The sequence below is a fragment of the Gouania willdenowi genome, chromosome 12 (assembly GCF_900634775.1).
Source record: "Gouania willdenowi chromosome 12, fGouWil2.1, whole genome shotgun sequence".
Lineage (NCBI taxonomy): Eukaryota > Metazoa > Chordata > Actinopteri > Blenniiformes > Gobiesocidae > Gouania > Gouania willdenowi.
Genome location: NC_041055.1, coordinates 7,140,605 through 7,159,870, shown reverse-complemented (window position 1 = coordinate 7,159,870; position 19,266 = coordinate 7,140,605). Strand labels below are relative to the sequence as shown.

Sequence of the window (19,266 nt, the reverse complement as noted above, 5' to 3'; positions counted from 1 at the left end):
AACACAACCTTCTATAACATGAAATGTAAACATACAGAAATAACATCACACAAGCCTGTAAACTGAAACACAACTACCTGCAATATGGGGACTGCATCGCTGCCGTTTCCATCCACCTTCGGGGGCTTCATGGCATACTTGCTTCTGAGATGCAGGAGAGGTTTCGGTGCTCTTCCTCGAGAAAGTTGAGCTGGTTTGATTAAAGTGCCCTTGCTAATACTGTCCTCTATGGGTTTTTCACATCTGAATATATTAAAAAAGATCATTATTAGTGCAAATGAAAACACAAAAGTGCATTTTTTAAAATCGTCTTTTAAGGGCTTGTTACATGTCTGTAGTTGTGTGCTCCTCAGGAAGTGCTTCCTCAGCGTCGTGTGGTAATACGCCATCCTCACCTGACAAGGACAAGACAAAATCTAAGTTGGCAGGAAAGTCTTCAAAGTGAAAAACAACAACCAGTATAATCATTATGGTAGACGTAGTCAACTGGCGGATGGCGGCCCCCATTTGGCCCCCCCAAAGTAAACGCACAAAATTATATTAAAATACACTAAAATATACAAAAAAAATTACAACACTACAGAAAATACAGTAAAAGACAAGAAAAACACAGAAAATATTCCAGAAACACACAAAATCAAAGATTAACAAAACGACAACAGAATTACACAAAAACACTGCAAAAAAAAGACATACAAAATTGCAGAAAATTACAACAAAAGTACACAAACGGACAAGAAAAACACCCAAAAAATGAGTCTGCCAACCCACAGTACTACAAACAAACGAAACAACAGAAATACTCACAAAAAAGACTCAAAAAAAAAAACACACAAATGATAACACATACACAATACAACTCCAGTTTACACAGTTTATAGGAAAAATACACAAAAGGACAACAGAAAAGCACATAATAAACCATACACAAAACAACATACACAGAATGAAAGAAAAACACACAAAATTACTCTAAAAACTATTTTTATTTCCTGTGTTAATGCTCAGATTGGTCATTACACTGAATGCTGCCATGAATGTACATAATGTGGCCCTTCGATTAAACACACACATTTTTGTGGCCGCCGTTCTGATAAAAGTTTCCACATCTACAATACGGTGCATAATATGGTGTATTCCTAAGTACAGATCTTCTAATAAGTAAATTTAAAAGCTTTTAAGCAAAATATGAACATGTCATTGAACAACGACAGTGTCCTACCTTTACTTTCTGCTTTTTTGATTTTCTTTAAACTTGGCTCTTCTGCCTCTTCCTCGGTTAGTTTTTTTATTTTCTTCTTTCTTTTAGATGCTCCACCCTCATTACAAACATCCTCATTTTCTTTCTCTACTTCCTCCTCAAAGTCAGGAAGTACTTCCTCTTCTTCCTCGTCGTCCTCTTCTTCCACGTCACTCAGCCTCTTTGCAGATTTTTTACCAGAGGCTAAAATTGGAGAGACAAAAGAGTTTTGATCTCAGACAAACCACTGAGTATCCTTAACGTATTGTCCTACAGTTGTTGTATTTAAAATTAAAGAAGCACATATAGACAGAGATCAAACTGAATTTTTCAGCACCATCTAGTGAAAAAAAAAGTGAATTGTAAAAACTTCTGCATGTCACGATACGATATATCCCAGTACTAAACTATACAATATACATTGTGATATATCGCAATATCAATAATTACAAAATTCACCTTTACAAGTACAAATTACAAAGCACAAAAAATACAACTTATTTCATGTTTTTCTTTTAAACTTATCAGAACAAGTAAATGATAACTAACCGCAATTCAAGTACCAATATCAAAAACAAGTGGTAAGTTTATCAACCAGTCAGATTATATTTTTCTCAAAAGTTTAACTTTTGCTTTTTTTACAGATTCTGATAATTCCTAAATTCTTAAAAACAAAAAAAATAAATACACATAAAATGCATTGAGGAGTGAAGTAGTAGTAATTAAATTGTTTTTTTCGTTAAAAAATATAATTAAAAAAATCAATTTGGACTTTTTCTTGGATCACTATGATAATCGTACAATAAAATATATATTGCAATATATCGGCGAATCAATTTTTCCTTGCACCCTTACCGATGACAGTAAAATATTTGCATAAAAAGCAGTAAATAGAGTGAAATGCAGACATTGAGCAGTGAGGAAAAGCAGGTGTTTGTAGAAGATTGTAGAATTTCCACAGGAATGCAGTGAACTCGGAGTGGGCGATATGGAAAAAAAATAATATCACAATTTTTTGTGGTGTGGTTCGATCCCAATTTTGCGTGACAGTCATCATTCGCTTGAGTTGAAATTATTGAACTCCAGCAAATGTTTCATGTGACGCGCTGGCGCGAAAGCCAATCAGAGTCCTTGTTGACAATGACGTCAAAAAAAAAGGGAGTCTGGTTGACGGTGCTTTTACATTCGCTTAAGACGCGCATGTGAAGCGAATATTTGGAAAACGTTTTTCGATCCTGCGGAAGCTTTCACCCTGGTTTGAACGCAGCATAACATCCAGGCATGTGACTTGAAGCCCAGAGCGACTTATTTTTTTTCCAAGTACAAATTCAATTTCTTGGAAAGCCATCTATGTGCATACTGGTGTGACTTATGGTCCGGAAAATATGGTACGAATGTAGGGCCTGATGAAATCCATTTTATTTTTTCCTAATTCTGTGTTTTCCACAATAATTATTTTTTTTAATTCCAGATTTTTCTTACAAATATTTTATCAATTTTTTCAGAAAATATTGGTTTTCAACTTCTGTGAGGAAACAAAATAATAATAAAAACAAAACCATAATTAAACAAAAATGAAATTTAAAACCACGTGTGAACTACGATTAAAAGGTACTAAAAGTTGTACTGACATGGATTATTCTGACTGCTCCATTTTAATTATTTATATGTCTTATAAAGATGTATGAAAGCAGCATTAATAACGTCACCCAATTCCTCCTCAGGAATCAATAGTTTACTGAATCTGAGCAGTTTTATTGATTACATTTTGATCAACTTAATTTAAATTATCCTGATGACATCATTCCAGGACGTAATGATGAGACGAAAATAAATGGACACATGGATGCATCAGTTATTTCACCACTAGGGACTAGAATATTTTACAGTATTAGAAGCTATCAAGTTATCATTAACCTACAATGTTTAAGGCTCTATACTCCCTGGCATCGGTGGACTCATTTACAACAACAGCCAATTTTTCCCCACTGATTTTCTGTAGCTCTAATGAGATGTTTTGCTTCCGTCTGTGATTCCGTTAATGTGGAAATTCTAGAGCCAGCCCTACTAATGCATGTAGAATACAATGCAGCGTAACTGATGAACACAAAAAGTTGGACTTACCTTTTGCTTTCTTGCGCCTCTTCTTTGGGGCATTTGCCTTTTCCAGTGATTTCAGTTTTTTTTTGTTCTTCTGATAATCCATGATTTTTTCGAGCAGCTTGGAGAAGTACTCTATGTCCAGTTGACGCCTCTCTTCTGCAAAATAGTAAAAAAAAAAAATAAAATAAATTGGTTCATTTAAAGTCCATGTAAAGCAAATTCTGATATTTTCTAATAAACACATTAAATAGGTCATAAATGTATTCCTTAAAACATGCACAAAGCCATTCAACCATTTATAATGTAAATATGGAGCTAAGCTTCGCAAAATGTGTTTCAAATTTCTGTGTTCAGGATTTAATGGGCAAGTCAGAAATCATGGCCACATTACGTAACGGAGCCATCATTAGCATTAACCTGACCCTGCTGCTGAAGGACACCAGAAACAACACACATATTCAGACTAAAAAGAATAAAACACGTCCGCTGGTGCCATATTTTCAATGAAATGAAGGATACACATATTGGAATCGGGCGGAGAAGACCTTTCTGCTGACACCTCGTTTGGTCCAATCCAAGCATTTTTGGATTTTTCCTGTTTTTTGGTCTTTCACACTGCTCCCTGCCCTAGGGTTAGGGTTAATACACGGAGGCGGTGCCCTTTTCATGCGTGGGCGTGGTTCCGCCTCTAACTGACTTGCCCCCAGTGTTTGAGAACAAAGAGATATGCTTGCTTTTCTATGATTTTGAGACCTAATTTTATATACTTAACGATTTTTTCATCTTTCAAATTTGGCTCAGTGGTCAATGACACACGTTTCTGTGGCGACAACTCATCACACAAATGTATTCCTGCTTTACACGAACTTTAATAAAAACGATAATGTCGTATTGTTTTTAAATACTTGAACACGCTTCTGAATACTTACTGAAAGCTTTGTCAACCCTCCAGGAATTTTCTCTCTCTTCTTTCTTGAATTTATTCTGAAAGTAAAAAACAAGAAGATGAGGCTTCAGTGTTTCAATAAATCAGATTGGTTGCAGATTGGATATAGATGAACACACCTTTATCTCTGATCGAGCTCGGTGTGGAAAAAGTTGGCAGATCATGGTGAAATCCGTCCCCACCATACTCACAGCCAGAAAGAACATATCCGTCTCTGTAACAAACCATACAGGAAGGTAGGGATGTAACGATTCACTCAACTCCCGATACGATTCGATTCACGATACTGGGTTCACGATACGATTCTCTCACGATTTATTTTACAAAATGAAACTGTAGACAAATTTTTTTTTTGGGAAAAAAACTCGAAAATACTGTATTATTTTCCTTTTATTTTTCATTGTCAAAAGAATTCCTTGATAAACTATTCAAAACAATGCAATTTAACTAAAAATAAATCTTGAATTAAATAAATAAAGGAATAATACAAATGAAAATGAAGCCTATTAATTTAAATTCTGGTTCTATAATAAACAATGCAAAACTGCATAATAGTTCTTTTTCTTTTAAAAGTGCAACTGAAAATGTATTTTGTGCCTTAACAATTGGACTTAAAAAAAAAAAAAAAAACGTGATTGCACTGATTTACGTCACATTTGTTTGGACCAGCAGAGGGCGCTGGTAACACAGTGGTCGGTTGGCATGCAGCTATCTTGCAGTGAAGAAGAGAAGCTATGCTAGCAGACAGAGCTAATAGAAAAACGTGACTTTTACAGATATTCAGGTAATATTACAGATATTCTTTCGGTGCAAAAGGGGTAATGAATCATTTATTAACATATTTAAGAGTAGAAGGCAGCCAGAAAGAAAGCATTAGACTCCGCCTGCCACCTACACTTGTGGATAGCGCCCTCTGCTGGTTAAAAAAAGTACTGCGATTTAATTTTCAGAAAATCGATATCAACCGTGATACCTATGAATCGATTTTTAACTGCCTTACGATTAATCGTTACATCCCTACAGGAAGGAATATGAATTTGGTGCAGATTTGTAGAATTTATCTGAATATTATCGCTACCTTCACTGGACCATGGTTTGGTGTAGCTTCCTTTTCTGAAACTGGAGTAAGTTGTGGTCGAGCCACGCTCAAATATAGGATCTCGATCTGCGACTATGTTTGGTCCTTTGGTTCGCTGCACCTCCACTGTCAGGCTGAAACGTACGGGATGAGGAAAAATGTCAACAAAAGGTTTTATCAACAAAGGGAGAAGGAAAAAAATCCACTGACCTTTCTTCATCAATGATGAGTGTGCCATCTTCTGCTACTTTGACCTGAGGGACCATGAGCACATCCTCCTCCACCTCTTCCTCTTCATCTTCCTCCTCCGGATCACCGTCACTCAAAGATTTAGGGGCAACTTCGGGCTGTTTGACTTCCTCTGTGGGCCTACAAAGATGGGGAGAAAACATTGAAAAACTGACCAAAGAGTTTTCAATTGGAAATTCACACATTTATGGAAATAAAACCTAGAGTATGATTCCATTCACAATAGTGGGTTCAAGATACGATTTTTTCATTTTACACAATGAGACTGTAGACAAATGATGACTGAAAAATATTATTCATCTTTATCTTCCATTGTCAAAAGAATCCCTTGATAAACTATTCAAAACAATGCAATTTAACTAAAAATAAATCCTGAATGAAATGAAGAAAGAAATAATACAAATGAAGAAGAAGCCTATTCATTTAAATTTTGGTTCTATGGTAAAAAATGCAAAACTGCATAATAGTTTCTTTTCTTTTTAAAAGTGTGACTGAAAATTTATTTTGTACCTCAACAAATGGATTAAAAAAAAACAGTCAGTGTACTGCATTTACAGGAGTTATTTGTTTCAACCAGCAGAGGGCTCTGGTAACCCAGTGGTCGTTGGCATGCAGCTATTCTAGCAGTGAAGAAGAGATGCTACGCGCTAGCAGACAGAGCTAATAGAAAAACGACTTTTACAGATATTCTTTTGGTACTAAAGGGGTAAGGAATCATTTATGAACATGTTTGACACACCTACGCTTCTGGACGGATAAATTATCTTCAACATGATGAGTGATGTTGTTTGTATCAGGCATTTTCTTCCACGCTACTTGCTTACAATGAGCTGACCAATTGTGGCAAGGCCATCATCACTCTCTAGGTTGCCAGTTTGTAATTACCATACAAACAAATGCATGGCTGCATAGATTACTGGAAATGCGCCCTGCAGTGTTGATGTGCGCAATGCACAGCAGTACCAGTAACATGCAAGTGGGGTTGCCAGGTTGGGGCCCTCTAGTGGCCAGGGGGCCCTAAGCAGTGTGAGTGACATAGTCCAAACAAGAAAAGGATAAATAAAAATGTTTAAAAATGTACTGTGATTCAATTTTCAGAGTATCGATATGAACCGTGACACCTATTAACTGCCTTACGATTAATCTTTAACAAGAGATGGTTTGAGAAAAATAGCATTGATCACGTGATGTTAAATAATTGTTACCTGAAAAAATCATCATTAGATTAATTGCTTAATAAATAATCGTTTGGGACGGCTCTAAAATGAAAACCCCATTTATTTAAAAAATTATCAAAAGTACAGACCAAAAAAGGCGTACACGTGAAAATCTGATGCAAAATTTTGGATAACAAAGGGGGATGTTTAGGTGCTTACTTTTGTGGTTCTGGTGAAGCTGGCAGCACCGTCTCGTTTTCTTGGCTTGAATCTTCTAAACAAGTCCTGCAAAATAAGAAAAATCCTCCAGTGAGAAAATATTGAATTCCTTGATATCAAGCTTTAAAGTGACAAACTTGCAAAATACTCACAACATGGGGTTTGACGTTGGAAGATAATGAATAAGATCACTCATTGTCATTTTGCTGGGATCTAAAGAGTATTCCTTTGCTCGAGTCTTTTCCCTCTTTCGAGTCTGCAACAGGAAATTACAATTACAATAAACATTAGAATTCCAATGCTGAGATGAAAATGATGTTGGCCCTCATTTATCAACCTTGCGTGAAAACGGGTGTAAATTTGAGTGCACGTTTGTTCGTACAGAAGGACCTGTGTGATTCCTGAAACATTCGTATTTGACCAATCCCAGCGTACAAATGATCGGGTGTTGATAAATGCGGCCGCTGAATTAGATCGTCATTAACTTGTTACACCCTCCTGTTTCGGAGGCCCCGCCTACTCAAGTCAAACAAGAAAAGAAACTTTTTCCAAGACGGAAATCAGCATCTTCACATTTGAGGCGGAACAAAACAAAAGATGTGATTTTTGAACGTGTGAAAACCAAATTTAAATGCTTTGTGGAAGAGGATCAGCTACTGAGCAGGTGACGTCTGCCCCCGTGTGCGCTGCAAACTTCACAGCAGAGATTCTGAATAGTGGTGTGAAAATAAAAATCTATTTCACGATATATCGCAATTTTTTGGGTGCAGATTTTAAATTTATTTTTTTATTTTAAAAAAATCGATTTAATTTTAAAAAAAAATTACTTAATATAATATTTCAGTGGCTACAGTGCTTTCAATGTGTTGCAATGGTTACTTGATGCACTTGATTTTCTGATGGCAGTGTGTAATGCCTGCAATATTTATCCTTAATGTTTTCACTTACAGTTGTTACAATGCTGTCATTATATTGTAATGGTTACTTTGAAACAGTAGTTTCGGTGAAAAGAAACTTGTTTTATGATGAAAGTGTAACACCGCATCTTCTTTTTTCAGTAAAAATGTGCAAAAACACTAATAATAAATAATAGATAGGATGTTTTGAAGCAAATAATTTTGACTCAATTTGTCCTCTGAATGATCAATATCTTCTGATGAACATATACAGCAACTTGATTTTTCATCTCCACGTTTAATTTTGATATTAACGGGGTAGAATATTGCAATATATTGCAATAATATTGTAACGTGACCCAAGTATTGCGATACGTATTGTATTGCAACATCCTTACCAATACTCACCCCTAATCCTGGAGAGACGCATGTATGTGACGTTTATATCTATTTTGCAGTTACAATTACGTCTTCAATTATCCATGTTCAATTACGATAACAATGAGCACCATTATATCACAATTACTGAACCTGAAATAAATAACCTAATAAAAGTGAACCTTCATCATGTGTTAGCTTTCTGTTAGCATCTCTTATGACAACGGGTCCTAAATCAGCTGTAAAATACACTGAAAATAAGTATCTATAAACTTAATTCTTTCCTATCTATTGGTTACCTTGTTAGGCTTCCTAATCAATAAAAATATAGGCTGTAATATTTTTAGTGTGGGCATCTGAGTCTTTTTTGTATCAGTGTACCATTCAATTTATTTTTTTATTTTTTTTAATGGTAAAATGTGAGAAAGCTTGATATGAAACATATATTAATAATTGTTAAAGGTAGGGTAGGCGATTTTCAAAAGCTAGTATGATTTTGAATGTAGCCTCCCCAACGGTTCCGCCTTTACCCCCTCCCCTCTGTGCTCCGTCTCACATGCATGAGCACAGCTGTTGCAGAAGCAGACCTCAGCTCATCGCTTGTATTGTGTAGAAACTTTGCTGTCTCATGTCTCATTCAACAGTAAGTAAACAAGAAACTTTACCATTATATGTGTTAAATACATGATCAAAAACTCTGTTTTAACTGTCAGCGGTGACACGCTTTCAGTGTGAGCTCGTGCATGCGAAGAACGAGAACGAGCAGGGAGACGTGAAGTTATTACAGGTTTACAGCTGCTACTGTTGATAGATTTTCTTAGTTCCTTTTTCAGAGAACATAAGATCTTAATTTCTGACAGGACATAAAGACAATTTCTTTTTCCTTTTTTTGTTCTTTTCTTTCGCAATAGCTCCAGAGGGTGGAAGTGGTGGTCGCACCCTCCGGGGGGGAGGTGTGTTGAGGTGCAATTGGTAGGGCAAGAATTGGTAGGACATAAAGACAATTTCAACCAAAAATGTAAAAAGTTAATCTGGAGAAAATCACCTAACCTAGCTTTATCTACATATGTGTAGAACTGTACATAGAACTGTAACATAGTTCCCCAATTTAGCGTTAAATTATAATTGACCATTTTTATAGAATTTTCATGGCAATTACAATCACAAAGTCAATTATCTAAAGTCAGTTACAATTGAATTAAAATTACAACAGCAACAGATTTTTAAAATTACAATTGCAATGATTATCATGCCATTATCATAATTATCAATTACGCAATTATAATTATAATTGACCCCAACCTTGCTGCACGACGAGGCAAGAAAATTAATTTTATTTTGTTTAATTAATTTTAATAATCTGTTTTGACCTGTTCTGAATGTGTGTCTGCTTATGCTGGAATGGCAGCTGTTAGTTTAATAATTATTCTCAGACTCAACCTGATTTTGCTGCTGCAACACAAACCCACACTCAGATTTGCGTACACGAGGTGAGACCTGACGTGAAATCTGATTGTAACGTACGCTCACGTCAAAACTGATAAATACCAAAGCTTGTGTGAATATGGTCGAACGCACGTTGTACGCTCAGATCTGAACATACAAACGGTTGATAAATGAGAGCAGTCGTGTCCCACGTAAAGACCTGAAGTCACCTTTTCTTTGCGCTTTTCCTCTTTGAGCAGCTCTCGAAGCTTCTGCGCCTTTACAAGCCTCTGTAGGTCTGATGGACTGTTGAGCAGTCGACTCAACGAGTAGGCGGACGGCGTAAGTGACAGCGTGGTCTTAGACGTTACCAAAGTTCTGGCTTTTTCAGATATTTCAGCAGCTTCTCTGTCTGGCAGCGAGAGTGGTATTTTGTCTGGTCCTCTAACCGGGGGAGGGTCTTTGATGTGACTGCCTGACGGGGTCTCGGCTTGTTTGCTTTTGTCGGCTGACGGACTGGTTTTCACAGGCGACTCGTTGATTATACTCTCAGATGAGATGACCGCAGGTCTGGACTGGAATCGGAGCGGTTTGCATCCTTCTGAAGGGCTTTGTCGCCTAGGAGACAGGAGTCCCTGAACTGATGCAGTACTGCCCGTTTGCCTGGATGCGTTTGGTGGTGATTTGTCGAGGCTGGAAATGGACACCTCCGCTGGACTCTCAGGAGCTGCTTTGACTGGAGATTTAGGCAAACGTGGGAGGGGTGCAGGACGACCGGGGGTCACTCTGGGCTTGACTGAAAATCGCTTTCGTCTCTGGACTGCTGCAGAAGAAGCAGAACCTTCCCCATTCTGATTGCTGCTGTTCCTTAATTAAAGTAAAAAAAAAAAAAGCGGGACATGCTTGTTACAATACACACAAACAGAGACGTATGTCCATGACTAGCGCTAACTTACCCTGACGCTGCAACTTTCTCCGACGGGGGCACGTCAGACTTCTCCTCTGTCACAACCACAGCAGGATTGTTGTCACTTGCTTCATTTGGGGTGTCACTGACCTCTGTAGATGCTGAAGGACTTTCCTGGGATGCTGCTGTTGTTGTTACTGCCGTTGCTGCTCCACATGCTCTTCCTAATGAGGAAACGTTCGGCCGTACACTAAATCTTGATCTGCGAAACATTTTGATCTGGAAAAAACATTGCATCTTGAATTAATCAAAAGGGTTTTTCTTTTAGTTAAATCCATTAACTATAACATTCTGTACAAAATTTTACTATTATTATTATTATTATCATTATCATTGTGGTAATTACACTGCTGTTGCGTTCATGTTCGAAATAAAATTAAATCAAATCTAATCAATTGATGAGGGGTCATGATGTTGAATGTATTTAAGAGCGTTACTCAAGCCTGGTATAGGTACTCCACTAATAAATACTCACTGACACCATATACATTTTTCGGCGGGGACGGAGAGCAGATATTGGTGCCCCCTCACGGACTGTCCTCAGTGTGCCCCGACACGGGGACCGAACCACGACAGTTGCCGCAATGGGTCGGTGGTGATGTTGGCCACCGACCCCTGGGATTTATGCTACTCATTTGTTTTGTTTGGAAGTCTTTATTTTTACTGAATAAGCTCTTGTGTTATATCAGACTGAATTAGCTGAACAAGCTAATATTTTTGTTATTTTCAAATATATTTATTTCTTTTGTAACATGATTACTGTTGGATTTGGTGATTTGATATAAACATAATAGTGATTAGGGATGTAAAAATCGATTCAAAGGTGCTCCGGTTCACATCGATACTCTGAAATTGAAATCACAGAACTTTTTTAAAAACTTTTTTTTTTTAACAGCAGAGAGCGCTATCTATTTAAAATTTGAAATTCAGGACGCACCACCGCGTTTTAAATCAGAAGTGTGAAATCATGTGAAATCCAAGGTAAGAGGGGCTCAGAGAGGAAATGGAGAAACAAAAGAGAGAGAGAACTAAAGCCATAGTTTGTTTATTTATATTATTTCTTTGATATGGGATTTCTTTTAAAGTTCAAATCGTGAGAGAATCGTATCGTGAACCCAGTATCATGAATCGAATCGGACCAGGAGTTGAGTGAATCGTTACATCCCTAATAGTGATACATGTGTTTGGTTACTTTAATGAATGGATACTGACACATATACCTTGTTTAAAAGTATGAAATAGCCACAAAGTGAGGAAAAGAAAAAAGATGCATAAAACATTGTGAGAATTGTTAATATTGTAACAATCATTGATTTAATCGAATCGTAGCATCCCGAATCGAGATCGAATCGAATTGTGAAGTCCCTTAGATGGCACACCCCTAAAAGTAAGGCAGTAACAAAGTAACAAAAACTTATTTCACTAATTTTGGCCCTCAAAAAATTACACATTTCCAAATTGCCTGCACCAACAGCGCTCGCTCGCCCACCACGCACCCTGTGCTGTGAAAAATTCTTGGTGAGAACCCTGTTATATTGAGTTCTAGACATTTATACATTAAAGTGCACTTCACTACATGTAGTGTTAACCTATGACCACATATGAAGAAATTTTAAAATTAAACAAATTAATTAAATCTTAAATGTCCAATTCCGTGGAGGAAAACTGATTTTTAATATTTCCATTAAAAAAATCGCAATATATCGGGAATCAATACTTTTCTCCCCACACCTACTCACTTTCTCTGGAGGTGAAGACTCGGTATTGCATTGCTTTTTGGCCATGGCTATTGATACGGAAGCATATGAATAGACTGCCATTCATACGCCCCTCATTGGCCAGTTTAGGTGACGTGATAGGTGCACCACGTGACCTAAATTTCCGTCAGTTTTATTTTAGCTCAGATTTATTTTTAGCTACCGTGCTAATCCTTTTATTTCAGCCCTAACCCTGTCCCAGGAAATACCCTAAAATATCATTTTTTTTCATTAATATATTTTTAATCCTAACTCTATCCCTTACCCAGGAAATATCCTAAAATATATATATTTTTTCATATATGTATTTTTAAAGGTGAATATTGCTGTGTTAAATATGTTAAAATGATATAAACATATAGACAAAAGCAGAATTCGAACCCACGGCAGTAGAAGGAAGATTTCTTGAGTTCAGCGCCTTAGACCACTCAGCCACATTGACACGGTGAAAAAACACAGGCATATTACGCTTATGTAGAAAAGGTCCGGAAAACGAACCCATAGTCCCGGGGGCTATTGATATGTTTCCGTATCAATAGACACTTTGTTGTTTGGTTTGTTTTTTTTTTAACTAATGCATGGATAATTTATATTGTAATTCATTTTTCAATAATAATGTCATACACCATTGATTCCAATCATACATACATTACTAATTTTCAAAAATGAATACGTACCAAAAACTATTATAGCCTGATGGTTCAAATAAAGCAAAACCAGTAAGTATTAATAAGATGACTCATCTAAACATAGGTGATCTGTCAGTCACTGCATTTCCACTACCCGCAGAAATGCGCAAATTCTTGATAAAATAAGTATTGGTGATGGAAACACACAAATTTCGGGAGAAAAAAACCTCAACGCTGAAACGTTTTTTCGCTATGAAGTTTAAACGGAAACGCAAAAACACGTCACAGGAAGTGACGTCTCATGACGCGGCACGTGTGGACCGAAAAGGAGACCGGGATATTTTTTAGCGTTATACTTAAAATAAAAAGTCTCGCGGGATGAGATTTCACTATGCTTCAGCCCAATACAAAGTTTAAAGCGCAATTATTTTGTCGACATTTAGAAACATCGCTTTTATTCTGCGAAAATCTGTAATGGAAACCCAGCTGTTTGACGGTGACGTTTAGAAATCAGCACTACCCTGAAAAACAAGAACAAGCGGGTCTGAAAATAGATGGATAGATGATATTAGACTTAGTATTTCAAAAAAAAAAATGTCTAAAACTTCACAGTATTTAAGCCACATGTAATAATAAATCGTGAGAACTCATTCAGGCTGGTTAAAGGCTGAAGAAATGCTGTAACATTATTATAAACATGCAAGTTGTTTATTGTTTTTGAGGCAGTTCAGCAGGATGTTACAGTGCATAAACATCTAACTTAACACAACCAAGACAAAGAAAGCTACGTCCACAAAACATAAACCAACAAGAAAACCACAACATGACCGTTTAAGACCAAATCTGAGCTGAAAAGCTGCTTCAGTCAGAATTTTCCGGTAGGATTCGTAAAATAAACCCAAAAGTAATATTTTTGTGTTTTACTGTATAAATGCGTGTCATACTACTCCGTATTACATACCTGTTCGGGACGAAAACAAGTTTTGAGGAAGAAACAAGGTATTAATCAACGCCGAATGTTTAAGCAGCGGGACCCATGCAAACGCCAGTCCACCATTTTCTCCAATGACAAGATATTGCATGAGTGAATGGGATTGTGGGTAACGTAGTTCTGTGAATTGGCGAGCAAAGATAGCAAAGCTATATCAATGATAGACATTCGTATTTATTTCAGGAAAAACTACCAGAGGACATCCAAAACAAGATACACTCATACATAATCGTGCATTTCTGTTAATTGTCGGACGAAATTTGATGTGATTGCAACCAGGAAAACTACAAAAAAAGAACCGGGTTTCACTTGGCATTTGTGAGGTATTCGAAACGTTTATCGTCGTTATTTAAATGTGTCAGGATGGCCGAGCGGTCTAAGGCGCTGCGTTCAGGTCGCAGTCTCCCCTGGAGGCGTGGGTTCGAATCCCACTTCTGACAAGAAGCTTTTTGTTTGGAAAGTATTAGTAATAAATACATTTGTATTTACTGGTGTTTATGTGTAAGGAATCTTACACATAAATATATATATATGTATCTGTAAAGTTCAAGTTTGAATGACAATAAATAAAGTCTAAGTCTAAAATTTAGTTCACATGTGTGAACTCAACATGCAGTTTATTAAACGTCATAATTCCGTAATTCACACCAAACATCACGTTCACTAATGAGCCACACACTTTTTTTTCTCCAAACTTAGGAAAAGAATTTTCAGCAAATTCCAATAAATGGAAATCTTGGTCGTAGGCACGTGTTTGCATAGTTTTAATTTGCCTCTGAATGTAATCTCACCAAAAACACAATGGAATTGAAATGCATTGTATTTTCTGAAAAAACTGAGGTCCCGCCGAGATTTGAACTCGGATCGCTGGATTCAGAGTCCAGAGTGCTAACCATTACACCACGGAACCTAAACTGCCACGATCACAAATGTTGAATGGTGCATTCATGGCCTGCAGGAAAAAGGACTGCGCTGAAACTGTTAAAGTTACAGTACATGGTGTCTCGTCTATAAATAGTACACATTATCTCATAACAATGTTGAAATATGAATTCATAATTTGAAAAATATAATTAGAAAGTCAGGAAAAGTATTTACTATAAGTTAATTAAATGAGGTTAAATCATCATCAATGTAACATTTTGTGTCTGTTATTCAAATAAATTGGAGTATATTGTAAGTTTATATGTATAGTACTAGATATTACAAGGGTATATTGTATTATATAACACTGAAATAACACAGTATTACCCACCATTTTCATTCAGTAGTACTGAAAAAACATATTCTTGCCTTGGTAGTGACCTTTCAACCACAGCTGATGATGTTTGGCAATAAGCAAGTAATCCCAAATATGATTGGTCCAGAAAGTTGGGATGGATATGTGTGTGTGCTGCCTGATGGAGCGCTGGGTTGCAAGTGTGTGTGATTGCTGCTGAGCTGTGATTGCATGGAGTTGCTCCGTTCCTCAGACAAAAGTCTTCTCTGCTTTTTTTTTTCTTTTTCTGCTGGCTCCACCATGATATAGGTATGAGAAAAGTGAATTTGTAGACAACTGTGTGCAGTCACAGGGCTGGTCATAATCTAGCATTATGCTGCGTTCACACCAGATGCGAAACAAAATGTTCGTGCGTCCAGATTATATACAAAGTCAATGGACAGACGTGGCAAAAACTTTCCTGTGCGGTTTTCTGCGTGTCAAGAGCGTTGGCCGTGCAAACGCCAGTCCACCATTTTCTCCAATGACAAGATATTGCATGAGTGAATGGGATTGTGGGTAACGTAGTTCTGTGAATTGGCGAGCAAAGATAGCAAAGCTATATCAATGATAGACATTCGTATTTATTTCAGGAAAAACTACCAGAGGACATCCAAAACAAGATACACTCATACATAATCGTGCATTTCTGTTATTTGTCGGACGAAATTTGATGTGATTGCAAGCAGGAAAACTACAAAAAAAGAACCCGGTTTCACTTTGCATTTGTGAGGTATTCGAAACGTTTATCGTCGTTACTTAAATGTGTCAGGATGGCCGAGCGGTCTAAGGCGCTGCGTTCAGGTCGCAGTCTCCCCTGGAGGCGTGGGTTCGAATCCCACTTCTGACAAGAAGCTTTTTGTTTGGAAAGTATTAGTAATAAATACATTTGTATTTACTGGTGTTTATGTGTAAGGAATCTTACACATAAATATATATATATGTATCTGTAAAGTTCAAGTTTGAATGACAATAAATAAAGTCTAAGTCTAAAATTTAGTTCACATGTGTGAACTCAACATGCAGTTTATTAAGCGTCAGAATTCCGTAATTCACACCAAACATCACGTTCACTAATGAGCCACACACTTTTTTTTTCCAAACTTAGGAAAAGAATTTTCAGCAAATTCCAATAAATGGAAATCTTGGTCGTAGGCACGTGTTTGCATAGTTTTAATTTGCCTCTGAATGTAATCTCACCAAAAACACAATGGAATTGAAATGCATTGTATTTTCTGAAAAAAAAAAACTAAGGTCCCGCCGAGATTTGAACTCGGATCGCTGGATTCAGAGTCCAGAGTGCTAACCATTACACCACGGAACCTATACTGCCACGTTCACAAATATTGAATGGTGCATTCATGGACTGCAGGAAAAAGGACAGCGCTGAAACTGTCAAAGTTACAGTACATGGTGTCTCGTCTATAAATAGTACACATTATCTCATAACAATGTTGAAATATGAATTCATAATTTGAAAAACATAATTAGAAAGTCAGGAAAAGTATTTACTATAAGTTAATTAAATGAGGTTAAATCATCATCAATGTAACATTTTGTGTCTGTTATTCAAATAAATTGGAGTATATTATAAGTTTATATGTATAGTACTAGATATTACAAGGGTATATTATATTATATAACACTGAAATAACACAGTATTACCCACCATTTTCATTCAGTAGTACTGAAAAAACATATTCTTGCCTTGGTAGTGACCTTTCAACGACAGCTGATGATGTTTGGCAATTAGCAAGTAATCCCAAATATGATTGGTCCAGACAGTTGGGATGGATATGTGTGTGTGCTGCCTGATGGAGCGCTGGGTTGCAAGTGTGTGTGATTGCTGCTGAGCTGTGATTGCATGGAGTTGCTCTGTTCCTCGGACAAAAGTCTTCTCTGCTTTTTTTTTTTCTTTTTTCTGCTGGCTCCACCATGATAAAGGTATGAGAAAAGTGAATTTGTAGACAACTGTGTGCAGTCACGGGGCTGGTCATAATCTATAACAAAATGTTCGTGCGTCCAGATTATATACAAAGTCAATGGACAGACGTGGCAAAAACTTTCCTGTGTGGTTTTCCGCGTGTCAAGAGCGTTGGCCGTGCGAGCGTGCTCCCGATTTTACGCATATCTGCACATCCGTACATTGGCAAGAGTTGAAAATATTGAACTCCTGTGACTGTTTCGCATGACAAAAGCCAATCAGAGTCTTTGTTGACGATGACTTCAGGCCGTCAACATGGACACCGGTCTGTTCACCTATTCAACCATGGAGTAGTAGCTGCGTGTGACCACCTGGAGCTGTACGACACGGCCTTTACAACCGTGACTGGAAGAAGGAAAGATTTCGTGTCTTGTACGTCTTGCCACCGGGTCGAAGAAAAGAGAAATTGCAAGTGTGGTTTTCTGGCCAGAGACAGTCGGGAGAGATAAAAGATCCCCGAATCACCCCATAAACACTTGTATTACCCTCACAGGGACTACGAGAAGGATTTATTAGGGGAGAAAGTTACTTAGTTCTGCTTTAACCAATTCCAAGAAATACATTTTTTTCTCGCTAATCACTATCGCTATGAGAGTAAATACTCTTGTGCTAAATTGTCACACTACTGGTGTGATTGGGTCATGGGAAATGGCTTGCATTGTTTTAATTTACTCCTGAATGTAATGCCACCAAAAACAAACCAATTTCTTTCCTGCGAAAATTAAGGTTCTACCGAGATTTGAACTCAGATCACTGGATTCAGAGTCCAGAGTGCTAACCATGTGCGTTCATGGACTATGGGAAACTGTGATATTTACCGACACATTAGAAGGTCGTTGGTACCACAATCAATAGTAACCAGGTAAACCTGTAAATATTTACACGATCTATTAAGTCAAATATGGTCCCGATTTTGAACTCAGCTGTTCAGCTACATCAGAAAGAAACAGAAAGTTCTCTCAAGGAAAACAGCGAGATGCCAGGGATTACCTAGTAAACCATGCTCCTCACATTTCACGCCAATGACCCTTTCATAAACCCCAATATTTTTAGCAGTAATGAGTTTCAATGCGAAGCTTCCAAAAATCAGGTTCCACCGAGATTTGAACTCGGATCGCTGGATTCAGAGTCCAGAGTGCTAACCATTACACCATGGAACCACTGCTGCACAGGGTCCTACATCAAAAATAGGCAACTGGAGTCAAAATGTTATTCATAAAGGTGGAAGTTCTATGAAGAAGAACATAGCACACAAAAACACAAAATGTTGAAAACACAAAAAACACGACACAAACCCACACAAAAGGACTTCAAAGACAAAACTTTGTTCTTTCATACGCTGACATGAATGTTGATAATGTGGCCCTCGGATTAGACGATGACATTTTTGAGGCCCCCCACTTTAAAAGAAGTTGCTGTTGAATGGTGCATTCAAGTGGGAAAAAGGAAAGTAAGGTCTTTCCTGTCAGCAACTGCTCGATTGACTGACACGTTGGTACCATAATTAAAAGTCACCAGGTAATAGTATAAATAATGAGTTTCAATGCAAACTTCAAAAACCAGGTCCCACTGAGATTTGAACCTTGACCACTTCAGAGTCCAGAGTGCTAACCACTATACCATGGAACCAGGATGCTGTTGGCGGTGGACGCATTTGGGGTGTCGACGAAAAGCAACGAAAACCTGTGAGTTTTTAAAACATGAAAAACAATAAGAGCTTTCAGCACAAACTCAATATTCTCTTATAGTGATATGGATCATTGACATGGTACCACGATCATTCACACATTAATGATACAGTAGGCCCAAATTAATGTGCACGCCCATTTTCTTTGAATAATCGCGATGAAATGTGCAATCTAGATCCAATCTGGATTCATTTCAGAGGGGTCATTGGAGAACGACCCTGACATAATCAAGTCAAATTACTAAGATTGATCATTTACCAACAGAGATATAGGTTTTTAAAATTTCTCTAATGATTAGAGA

The 19,266-nt window shown here is 37.3% G+C and overlaps 1 protein-coding gene and 5 non-coding genes across 9 annotated transcripts in view; 2 read left to right on the top strand and 4 right to left on the bottom strand.

The window, feature by feature from the left end:
* zgc:162472 (transcription factor TFIIIB component B'' homolog) overlaps positions 1-14,107 on the bottom strand; it is a 34,217-nt gene extending 20,110 nt beyond the window's left edge. Inside the window, exons 1-13 of one of the 4 annotated variants that reach the window (XM_028462947.1) lie at positions 14,006-14,107; positions 10,648-10,877; positions 9,922-10,558; positions 7,145-7,248; positions 6,993-7,058; positions 5,578-5,736; positions 5,368-5,501; positions 4,409-4,503; positions 4,273-4,327; positions 3,365-3,499; positions 1,223-1,444; positions 329-395; positions 78-243 (exon numbers count right to left, since the gene is read on the bottom strand). In XM_028462947.1, coding sequence (XP_028318748.1) covers positions 78-243; positions 329-395; positions 1,223-1,444; positions 3,365-3,499; positions 4,273-4,327; positions 4,409-4,503; positions 5,368-5,501; positions 5,578-5,736; positions 6,993-7,058; positions 7,145-7,248; positions 9,922-10,558; positions 10,648-10,871 — 2,064 coding nt within the window. In that variant the 5' untranslated portion in view covers positions 10,872-10,877; positions 14,006-14,107. Of the gene's footprint in view, positions 1-77; positions 244-328; positions 396-1,222; positions 1,445-3,364; positions 3,500-4,272; positions 4,328-4,408; positions 4,504-5,367; positions 5,502-5,577; positions 5,737-6,992; positions 7,059-7,144; positions 7,249-9,921; positions 10,559-10,647; positions 10,878-13,092; positions 13,232-14,005 lie in introns of those variants that run through there. The other 3 variants (XM_028462949.1, XM_028462950.1, XM_028462948.1) reach the window with 3 other exon arrangements.
* A 285-nt stretch (positions 14,108-14,392) lies between these two features.
* On the top strand, positions 14,393-14,475 carry trnal-cag (transfer RNA leucine (anticodon CAG)). Its single transcript has one exon. It is a non-coding gene; the product is annotated as a tRNA-Leu (tRNA).
* Positions 14,476-14,873: 398 nt separating this feature from the next.
* On the bottom strand, positions 14,874-14,945 carry trnaq-cug (transfer RNA glutamine (anticodon CUG)). The gene has a single exon. It is a non-coding gene; the product is annotated as a tRNA-Gln (tRNA).
* Positions 14,946-16,060: 1,115 nt separating this feature from the next.
* trnal-cag (transfer RNA leucine (anticodon CAG)) lies at positions 16,061-16,143 on the top strand. Its single transcript has one exon. It is a non-coding gene; the product is annotated as a tRNA-Leu (tRNA).
* Positions 16,144-16,545: 402 nt separating this feature from the next.
* On the bottom strand, positions 16,546-16,617 carry trnaq-cug (transfer RNA glutamine (anticodon CUG)). Its single transcript has one exon. It is a non-coding gene; the product is annotated as a tRNA-Gln (tRNA).
* Positions 16,618-18,365: 1,748 nt separating this feature from the next.
* trnaq-cug (transfer RNA glutamine (anticodon CUG)) lies at positions 18,366-18,437 on the bottom strand. The gene has a single exon. It is a non-coding gene; the product is annotated as a tRNA-Gln (tRNA).
* Between the last annotated feature and the right edge of the window lie 829 nt (positions 18,438-19,266).